The 11,352-nt window shown below is 48.5% G+C and overlaps 1 protein-coding gene across 1 annotated transcript; it reads right to left on the bottom strand.

Moving 5' to 3' along the window:
• Positions 1 to 378: 378 nt before the first annotated feature.
• On the bottom strand, positions 379 to 3,955 carry LOC125758449 (uncharacterized protein K02A2.6-like). The gene has a single exon (XM_049415694.1). The coding sequence runs from the start codon at positions 3,626 to 3,628 to the stop codon at positions 560 to 562; it is 3,069 nt and encodes a 1,022-aa protein (XP_049271651.1). The 5' UTR covers positions 3,629 to 3,955; the 3' UTR covers positions 379 to 559.
• Between the last annotated feature and the right edge of the window lie 7,397 nt (positions 3,956 to 11,352).

Below are 11,352 nucleotides of genomic sequence, written 5' to 3'. Positions count from 1 at the left end.
TGATGTTACTTTATTGAACAGTCTTGACAGTTTCACTGTAGTGTCGCCGTAGACTCTCCTTCTCTTCCAATGTTTCATATCCCGTATTCTCTTCCCAATTATAGTGCAGCAAACCGGAGATTTCCTCTGATTAAACCTCCCTATCTTTCCTTAACCTCTATCCCCCTTTCTCTCATTGCACTTCTAAGTACTCCTCTCCATTCATTTTGGAAGTACGTAAAACGCGGGTTTTGACACCAACACTTGCAATTTACTTGCTTAGGTTAAACAGCGCATAGAAATTGTGCGTACGAATGAACGTCCACACATGGTTACTGTAGCATAGCCATGGCGTGCGCATAGCAGCGCCGGACCAGCAATGTATCAACGTAGTCAGCAGAATGAAAAGAACGTTTATTGAAAAGTGTAGAACGTATTTATAGGCAGCACAGTGTAGACAGATAACGATGCACACGTGGTAGTAGCAATAGTCCGATGTGGTGCAGGCGGCCAGCTGAGGCGTCCCAGGTGCGCGCGCACACACACACAGACCACGTGAAGACACAACATTCCTTCCCCCTTAGAAGTGAAAGCGTTGTACTGGCTTGCGTTCTCTTGTAGAACGCCTGAGGGCTTGTGGGGCGACACCGGTATTCATCGGGACCGCCGCGATCTTTGGTGATGCACGTTGTGCAGAACTAGCATCATTAGGGAGGAACCCAGAAGACAGGCCGTCCTCCGTGCTTACCGCTACCGGAGGCGATCGTTCTGTTGCTTGGTCTTGCTCGCTGCAACTTGTGGCAGTTGTTGGTGTCTGATCACTTCGCGAGTCCTGTCGCGGGCGAAGCTGATCTACATGCCGTTGGACGACCCCGTCCGAAGTGTCCACGGTCACCATTCTCGCTCCAGACGTCGCCTTCACATTGCCAGGCGTCCATTTGCTCCCTGCACCATAATTGCGGGCGTATACGTCACTTCCTGGTAGCGGCAGCCACTCCTCTTGGTCTTTATTTGATCCTGTAAGGGCTGGAGGAAAACATGTGTCCAACCGTGAGCGTATTTGGTAACCTAAGAGTAACTCTGCTGGGGATTTACCGCACTTTTGTGGCGTCCTCCGATAGTTAAACAGCAAGCGTATCAGATTCTCCTCCAGCTTCCCTCTCCTCATTTTTCGAAGGCCATCTTTGATAGTCCGCACTGCCCTTTCCGCTGCACCATTAGACTGGGGGTGGTAGGGAGCACGTCGGAGGTGCACTATGTTGTTGTTTGCCACGAATTCCTCAAAATCATGGCTGGAAAACTGAGTCCCGTTGTCGGAAACGATTGTGCGTGGTATCCCAAACCTGCTGAAAATGCCACGCAAACAGTTTATGGTAGTTTCCGTTGAAGCATGTGACAGAGGTACGGCTTCGAGCCATTTCGTGTGGGCGTCAACTACGACGAGTATCATTTTGCCGCAGATCGGCCCCGCGTAGTCAATGTGAATGCGGGACCACCTTTCGCCGGTTTCAGGCCACTTGACAACGGGCGCCGCGGTTGGCATCGGTAAATTTTGAACACAATTCTGGCACTGAGCAGACACCTCTTCAATATTTCTGTCTAGGCCTGGCCACCAAAACAAAGAGCGCGCGACAGATTTCATTGCCGGCGAACCCTGGTGAGTCTCATGTAAAAGCTGGAGCACTTGTACTCTTGCTTCGGCTGGTATTATGACCCTATTGCCCCAGTAAACAAGGTCATGTGCAACGGACAGCTCTAGCTTACGGTCAAAAAATGGCAGTATGTCCCTTGCCAGCCCATTTGCGTGTCTAGGCCATCCATGTAGTATGTATCGTTTGACTTCTACCAGGACAGGATCTGACGCGGTGAAAGCCTTCAGCTCACGCGTTGTCACGGCACCCCCTTCCAGCTGGTTTAGCGAGAGTACATATTCGAGTGGCTCACCGTCGTCGTCAGTTTCCGTAGTCTGCAGCGGCAGTCGGCTTAGGGCATCCGCATTCAGCATCTGTCGTCCTGGGGCGTACTGCAGCTGGTACCGGTAGGCCCCCAGCTGAAGCGCCCATCGTTGTATCCGGGCAGCGGCCATGGGGGGCGTCTGCCTGTCTGACCTCAACAGGCCCAGCAACGGCTGGTGGTCAGTCACCAAGGTAAATTCCCGACCTAGAAGGTAGTCGCGGAATTTAGTTACGCCAAATACCAGTGCCAGTGCCTCTCGCTCGAGCTGTGAATAGTTGCGCTCTGCCTGTGTTAACGTACGCGAGCGAAACCCGATCGGCCTGTGAGCGTTACCGATCGTGTGAAACAAGACCGCGCCCACTCCGTATGGAGACGCGTCGCACTCAAGTTTTAGTTCCTTCGAAGGGTCAAAATGGACGAGAACCTTGGCTGCTTTGAGGCTTTGCTTAGCAACCTTAAACGCAAGTTCTTGAGGCTGTTCCCAGTGCCAGCGCGCATTCTTTTCCAGCAGCTGATACAAAGGAAAAAGTGTGGTAGACATGTTCGGCAGAAACCTCGCGTAAAACGTAATCATTCCCAAAAAAGAACGCAGTTCGGTGACGTTACGGGGGCTCTGTGCCTGCATGATAGCGTCGAGGTTTTTCTCTGTCGGATGAAGCCCATCGCGATCGATGCGATGCCCGAGATAGGTAACTGCTGGGCTGCGCAGCTTGCACTTATCGTGTCTCAACTTTACGCCTCTCTCTCGAAAACGCTCCAAAACGTTTTTCAGCCTTTCGCCACTGTCGCTTGATTTTTCAGAAATGAGCACGTCGTCAAGATAAGCTTGTGCACCCACAAGACCAGCTAGCACCTCATCCATTTTTCTTTGGAATATCGCGGGTGCAGAGGCTATACCGAAAGGCAGTCGGTTGTAGCAAAAAAGCCCTTTTGGTGTGTTAATGACGCAAATTTTCTTTGCAGAATCATCCAGTACCACTTGATTGTATGCGTCCCGTAAATCCAGAGTGCTGAAACAATCCCCATCGTGTAGTTGCGCAAACATATCTTCAATGATGGGCAAGGGGTATTGTTCAGTGGCGCATGCGGGGTTCACTGTGGCCTTGAAATCACCGCAGATTCTCACTGCGCCGTCTTTCTTAAGAACTACGACTATAGGCGACGCCCATTCCGAGTGTGCCACCGGTGATAACACGCCCAAGGAAACTAACCGATCAAGTTCAAGTGACACGCGGTCGCGTAACGCATATGGAACGGGTCTGGACTTACAGAACTTAGGTACGGCGCCTTCCTTTAGGTGCAGACTGACCGGAGGGCCTGTGATGAGCCCCAGTTCCTCGGAAAACACGTCGTGGAAGTCGTTGAATATGCTGTTCACACTGGACTTGCCCGTTTGTTCGGTGGGCTCCAAGACTCCTGCAACGCAAACCACCGGAACACCAGCGACGTTCAGCAGCTGAATTAAATCTCGACCGCAGAGGCTTGGTCCCGCACAGTCCAACACGGTCAGCGCGCACTCCACCGTCGCTCCCTTATGTGAAACACTGAGCGCAAGCTCCCCAAGCACTGGCAGTCGTCCTGAGTAGCAGGATAATTTCACACTGGATGGTCTCAGTTTCGGCCATTGGTCGCGGTGCTTCTCGTACAGTTGACGTGGGATGACACAAACGGGCGATCCAGTATCGACTTCCATGGTAAGCTGCACACCACACCAAGAGAACGTCCGGCGAATTGGGGGTACCAGACAGCTCTTCCGTTCCGAGGCCAAGGTCCAGATGTGCGCTGCTTCGTGTTCGTCGTCTGTCGAACCTTCCGTCCCCGTGAGAATGTTGGTTTGTGCCCTGCTTGCTATTCCTTGCTCGCGAGCACCGCGGCTTCGGCATTTCCTTGCAAGGTGACCGCGTCCTCCACAGCGATAACAGCGAGCGTTAGACCAGGTGCAACCGGTCTCATTGTGCTTTGCACTACCGCATCTTGAGCATTCTTGACGTGCAGCACTCCGCCTCTCGTCTTGCGGTGTATTCTGCGGATACGCTTCTACTTTCAACACTGGTGCCAAGGCCGATCCGTTCATGTTTTCACGCCACTATCTGCAGCTTCAGCTGAGAGGACCATCGCTTCAGCGTCTTCTAATGTTAATTCCTGCTTCGCAAGTAGCTGCTTCTGCAGTGCCCTTGACCGGACACCACACACAATGCGATCTCGTAGCATGCGATTTAAAGCACTGCCAAAATTGCAATTATCAGCGATTCGGCGAATGTCGACTAGAAATTCATTAATGGGCTCCCCCTCCGCTTGACACCGACTGAAAAACTTGTAACTTTCTGTGATTTCGTGTCGCTTGGGATCGTAGTGCTCACTCAACACTGCCACGACTTCTTCATAAGTCAGCGCATTCGGCTTGCGTGGAGCCACTTTCCCTGCCAGTACTTGTATCGTGTGCGTGCTTAAGGCAGCCACCAGCAATGCTCTTTTCTTAGTCGAGTCTTCAATGGCATTCGCTTCGAAGTATGCTTCGACTTTAATAAGGTATGGCGTCCACTTATCTTTGCCTTCTTCGAAGTCCGGAAGCTGGTGGTGAGCCATGATCGCCTTGGTTGCTCGGTTTTTCGTAGTGTCAAGTTCAGGGTCGTCTTTCACTGCATGGGTGGTGTACATCTTCGTCGCCACTGTAGCATAGCCATGGCGTGCGCATAGCAGCGCCGGACCAGCAATGTATCAACGTAGTCAGCAGAATGAAAAGAACGTTTATTGAAAAGTGTAGAACGTATTTATAGGCAGCACAGTGTAGACAGATAACGATGCACACGTGGTAGTAGCAATAGTCCGATGTGGTGCAGGCGGCCAGCTGAGGCGTCCCAGGTGCGCGCGCACACACACACAGACCACGTGAAGACACAACAGTTACCTTAATGTCATAGGCATCAATACTTGCATTTCAAGGAAGAGCATTTGTGTGACACTGGCAGTATTTCTGGCTGATTGTCTACAGCCTCCGACACATAAGGATACCTAGTCACCAAATAAATTTTCCACTCACTCACTCACTCACTCACTCACCGCAGTGGTAGTGAAGTGGCTAGAGCTTCCGGGTCCGATTTGTCGTGCCAACGGAAACCCACCGCCTTTTTCTGAACGGGAGAGAGGTACCTCAATCTCGCGATCGGTAATGCCAGGAAGTGGCCTATACTATCCGCTGTCTTCTATCTTTCACCCCCCCCCCCCTGATTCCTCATAATTTGCAGAACTAACCACCTTTCGTCATCTCAAAGCCCTAACACTCACTGATTCAGAATAATAGCTTCGCTGCAAAAGGGGTAAAGCCTTTCATGAATAAAAATATATTTCAAGGATAGGTTTGGCGTATTTGCGCTCTGGAAGGTTTCTGCTTGGTCTGCACTTTCGGGGCATTAGGTATGTATCTCTTCCTTTAGCCTCCAGGGAACGCGCCATATATCACACAAGACAAAGTATAAAAAGGACAATAGTTTTTATCAAAATGACTTACTTTTGAACAGCGGTGGGGTGGATGTTGTCATTGTCACGGTCGCGCTCGATGGTATTGGTGCCCTCGATGCGGGTGGCTTGGACGTCGGCGCACTTGATGTCGATGCGGTAGTACGACCTGCAAAAATAGACATAAGAAAAATATTTACTCAGACAAGCATTTTTTTTTAATCCAGCCAGAAACCGCGGCTAAAGTGTGGAGGTGAGTTATTGGTGATGGGTAGTCGATGTGAGTTCCGCAATTTCACTGAATGCTGAATTTTCATTGCAAGAAAACGTTCGGCGCAATAAAAGCCATCACAAAGACTATCTGCGATTGGAAGGCAATGCATAAAATTTCCTATTTCTGTGCTCTTCACCGCACCTCAGGTCTTGTATTTGTTCCCTAGCCGCCGATTACCGCGTACCTGATTTTCGGTATTTGCTTTTGCACCTAAAACCACAGTAATTATTTCTATAGCGCTAGCACCTAGGCACATTATGTTTTCGAAGGATCATCTCGGAATTCGCCCCCAGCCAACTCAAAGTTGACTGTTGGCTCAAATGTATGAAACGCCAATAAAGATAAAAACTCACATAATAAGGAAGTAATGGTTCGAGTTAAAAATTGTACGGGACACATGTAATGAGGAAGCGTTTAGTGTCAAATGACTGCCAGACTAATTATATAATTATGGACATTCGTTGAATTTGTTCATTGAACGAGCAGACCATTTTCTTATGAAAATCTGGGATCCTTGGGCACCTGGCGGAGCATATCTCAACCAAGCGCAGCTCAGGTCGTCCAGTGTTTTTGAATAATTGAATGAGTTCATTGAAAGTGCAGCATTTCTTCTTGTGGGTATGTGTTATCAACATGACACATGCCGACTACAGAGCAGTCTTCTTATACTCTGATTTCTGCCCAAGTCAACCTAATGTTCACCAATCGCTACTGACTAAAGTCATTAAAGGTGCTTCAATGGAGAAATAAGGTAGCTTAAAGTTTTTTTTTAATTCGGTTATTATATTCAAATGTATTTTTAATACATCTTACGAGTGATTTTTAGACCATTATCCTTTTCACTTTGAGTTGCCTTTGCGTAAAGGCGGCTCTTGTTCGATTTACAACTATCGTTTTTATCAGACGTTGTTTTGGGAACATGGAACTGAGACGTCAGATTGAACTTTTCTAGAGCTCTATGTTATTTCTAATTGTTCGCTACTTTTGTCAGAGTAAAAGAGATTTTCCTACTAGCACCTACAGCAAAACTTTAATTTTCCCTTCCCCCAACAAGGTTAAAAGTACATATAATCATGAATAAATAAAGTTATATACATGCAAGCAAAGAAATTAGTAATTCTTGACGTTTTCGCTTCCATACGAGTGTTTTATTACAACAAACACTCATATATGGAGGTCAGACACAACGAAAACAATTGGCTATAAAAATTGCATCAAATGTGTAAAACTTATTTCGTAAAAGCAATGCACAATTAATGATATCTGGCATGTTCCTATAACGCCCAACGAATCTCACAGCGCCGCTTAATCTCAAAACAATTTACCTTAGCAATATTGAGAGGAAAAAACAAACATGGTAACACATGAAAATACAGAAATAACTAGAAAAACAAAAGCTGGAATCGGAGGTTTTTTATAGTAAAGCTTTAGGAAAAAATAATGAGCATGGACATATTTATGGTCTATAATAGCAGTACTCATGAGACTCAAAAACATTTTAAGAGAAAATTATTGCACAGAAGTCATGCCAGTTGTGTCTTATTCCTGTGGTCTGTGTGTTGCCAAGGAAAATCAAAAGCTCTTCTTGCAATTTCTTTTATGATATGTCAAGCTGTACACTCAATGTAATGAAACATCCTAATGAAGCCGACAAAGAAGGCGGGGAAATCATAGGTTAATTAGAATGTTGTGCGTGTGCACGGGGCTCATGGCATCATTTAGCTTTGTCCCCGCCAGAGTGATTGACATGTCGCGTACTTTCCGGGGCAGCCATCATATTTAGTGTTTCACATATCGCATGGAGATGTGGCGTGGTGATTCATTGCCACCACAACAATCATCGTAACATGCAAGAGGTGTAGCCAATCACGCATTCATTGTAAAAAGAGGACTGTCGCATTACCGTCATATGGTGTAAGAGCGGACGCATCTGCGATTCCTTTTTTCTGTTGTTTTTTTCTCAATGTCATTGCCATTGGGTGGACTTCTCCATTGTGCTGAAATTAATTTGGAGGTACACGACACACCTAGCTCCATTACTTCATATATATATATATATATATATATATATATATAAGAAATGAAAGAAAGTACGACTTTCTTTGGTTCGGCACTGTATATAGTGACAATATACAGTGGCGAACCAACAAAAGTCGCAGTTTCTTTCATCATTTCTTATTCTATAGGGGTCCACGTGATTCTTTTCCCACTACTATATATATATATTGTAGCGAAGCTTATTGGAACTCTGAAGTGGGTCGTCCTCTCTGGCCCCTTCTAGTGGGTTGCCCTCTTCGGACAGCGCGCAGCTCGCGCAGAGTCGGCCCCGCCTTGACTGTCGCTGTCGTTCATCTTCGCCGAGTGTCCGCCAATAAACATCTTTATAATTTGGTGGAGAGTGCTGTGCCCTTCAAACAGCTACGGTCAGCATTCAATGCCCTTGGAGCTTCGATCCCGTGCCGTGCCCTCTACCATGGCTCAAGATGCCGCCCAGCAAACGCCTCCCCCTGCACCGACACCCTGTCCTGGTGTCCCCCCATCCGCGATCCTCCTGTTTTCACCGGCGCGGATGGCACCGACGTCGAGGACTGGCTCGCGATTTACGAGCGTGTCAGCGTACCCCATAAATGGGACGAGGCAGGAAAACTGAGCAACTTGGTTTTCTACCTCGCGGGTGTCGCAAGCCTATGGTACAACAACCACGCATCCGATTTCGCTACGTGGTCCGCTTTCAAGACCGCCATCGTCGACGTGTTTGGCCGCCCTGCGGTTCGTAAGCTGCAAGCTGAACAGCGCTTACGGGAACGGGCCCAGCAGTCCGGCGAGTCTCACCAGTTACATTGAAGACATCCTGGACTTGTGCAAGAAAGCCAACGCGACCATTTCTGAAGCTCAGAAGATCCGGAACGTCATGAAAGGCATCGACGACGATGCCTTCACCATGCTACTTGCCAAAAACCCTTGCACTGTGGCTGAGGTCATCACACTGTGCCAAAGCTACGAGGAGCTGCGCCGGCAGCGGCTGATGACGCGTCGACCTCCATCACGCGACGCCGATCTCGCTGCCATGTCGGCTATTTCGGACCACTCCGCCTTGCTCGCCGAAATCAAGTCCTTCGTGCGCGAGGAGATTGCCCGCCAGTTCTCTCTACTGGCCTTCGCTCACCCGCAGCCTGTTGAACAGCCGTCGACCCCACTGCTGCCTCCCCTACGCCGGGCTATTGAGCATGAAATCGCGGAGGTCATGCCCGAATACCACGAACCCCCTCGGGCGACTGCGCCGCTCAGTTACGCGCAAGTTGTAGACAGGCCGCCTCCAGCGATCCCTGTGGTTCCGCCACTTACTTACGCCGGAGCCGTCGCCAGACCTCAGGCCTTCGAAGAGAGTGTGCCGGCTGCGTACGCCGACGTCATCCATACGCCACGACTGCAGCCCACCATGCAGTCATACCAGCAGCCACCCCGTCCCTCGCGTCCTGCGACATGGATGGGACCTAGCCCGGCAAGCCGATGGCGCACTTCCGACAACCGCCCCATCTGCTTTGCGTGCGGTTGCGCCGGTCACGTCGCCCGCTATTGCAATCGCATGCAGCCGCCTCGAGCCGGATCGACCGTCACCAGCCAGTACAGCCGTCCATATTACGAGCCGCCGCCGCCTATGTCACCGACTTCACGCCCGTCTCCATCTACCCGCCGTTCGCCATCCCCAAGACGCCGCTCACTGTCACCGATGCGGCCTCGTCCGGTCGCCCGAGACCAGGAAAACTAGTCGTCGCAGTCCAAGAGGCAAGGGCTGCGACGTATCGAACTGCCAAAGCCCTCAGCAAAGCGCATCGAACGTAGTAGACGTGTTTGTAGATGGCGTGCGCACATTGGCCACTATAGCTGCACTATATATATATATATATATATATATATATATATATATACCATGGCCCTCGGCCGTGGTTTGAGCGAACGAAATTCAGGCCGATAAGTAGGCGGTGGTTTCTTGGCCCGTTGCCGGCCAGCTGGCGCGCGTGACGGTGCAAGTTGTAGCGAGTGCGGGCCGAGAAATCAGCGTTAAGTTATCGGCCTACCGCTGCAACGGAGACGGCGAGTCGCGGCCGCAGCTGGTTTCGTTCGCTCAAACGACGGCTGAGGGCAGCATTTTCGCGGCGCGCGAATGCGCTAGTCACGTGGTTATTTTTGTATTTCCCGGGCTTCCTTTGCAGCTTGGAAAAATGATATACGTGAGACTTTCTTTATCGCAAACAATGCAGTTCTGGTGTCTGAAGGCGCTCTCGAACTTTGCAAGCAGCACTTCTTGCCTAAAACCAATATTTAGCAATTTAGTTAAATAATCATAATTAACAAATTAGTTAACTACAAAACAAAAAATCTGCAGTGCGCAAGGTGGCTGTCAGTAATTTGCAAGTGATTTCGCTCGCCTGCCTCAAATATTGTATTTTTTAACCCTTGGCTAAAAATAGCTGGGACACCCTGTATAGATATATATATATACTCCGTTACCAAATCAATTTACCTACGTGGTTTTCTAGTCTCATTTTTTTATTTTGGAAAACTCTTCCGACAAATAATTTGTATTAACCTTTTCTTCCAGCCGCGTTTACGCTGTGTTTGCTTACGAATAATTGTTCATGAACTTGAAGTGTTGAATACTTACTCGCTCTTCTGATCCCCACTGTAGTCAACGAAAAAAAAAAGAATTACAGAACAAAAAGCGTCTTAGCGCCGACTGGAACAATTCAATATTTTCAAGAAAAATTCCCGTGCACATAATTAGGAGCACGATATGCACATGACCGAGGGACGTGCTTAGGTTTGATACAGTTGACTTACGCTAGATGAATGCAACTACGGGGAAGTTCGCTCGTCGGTACTTGCATGTCAAACGAATTGACATGCTATCGACGTGTCTCCCAATAAAACAGCATCAACCAAAACAGTGTTACTTTCCCTATGACACCGTGTATACACTTTATACTCACCTCCTTAACAATACGTTGTTTTAAAAGAGCTTTTTGCGTTGTCCCTGCTCTGTTGAAAAGCGGAAACCAAAAATAGCCGTATCTGCGCATACTCGAATGACATACCGTCATTCCAGCGTGTGGAGAACTCTTTCATTCATTTCCTTTTGTGTATGCTATCTCATTCGCTGCCACTCATTGATTAGGGATGTTTTATTCTCTGTACAGTTTTGTTCTCGAATCCCCCACAGGAGCGTCGCGAGCACAGCCCGATGTATCTCCTATATGTCACAGCGTATTTTCAGTTGCGGCTCGATTCATTGAAATAAGAAACACTCTGTTTGACACCCCTCAGGTTTTCACTTCTCCCGAAGTGAAGAAAATAAAACGGGCGCGAGTAACCTACATTGCGAAGGCATTCACAAATTCGCGGAATTATTGAGGCTCTGTCAACGCAGTAGAATCATCAGTGGTGAAGCGATTAACAACTGCCATTCTTCAAATAGAAATTTTGTTAGCATACGTGCCTCAACTGTGCTAGCCAGAGATGCTTTGGTAATAAGGCAACAGGGATCGGCAGTACAATCCGTTTTAAATAAAATCTGCAACATGCACATCATCGTCAAATAACGTTCGTAAGACAAATCACTCATAAAACCACGAGCTCGTTGTTGACGTCTCACGGCTAATGTGAACTCATCACTGCAGCTAATTTTC

The sequence above is a fragment of the Rhipicephalus sanguineus genome, chromosome 5, assembly GCF_013339695.2.
Source record: "Rhipicephalus sanguineus isolate Rsan-2018 chromosome 5, BIME_Rsan_1.4, whole genome shotgun sequence".
Classification (NCBI taxonomy): Eukaryota; Metazoa; Arthropoda; class Arachnida; order Ixodida; family Ixodidae; genus Rhipicephalus; species Rhipicephalus sanguineus.
This window is presented reverse-complemented; position numbering and strand designations above follow the sequence as displayed.

Bases quoted from the DNA above. Each gene is read 5' to 3' on its own strand.
- LOC125758449 (XM_049415694.1), bottom strand. From the start codon at position 3,628: ATGGAAGTCGATACTGGATCGCCCGTTTGTGTCATCCCACGTCAACTG.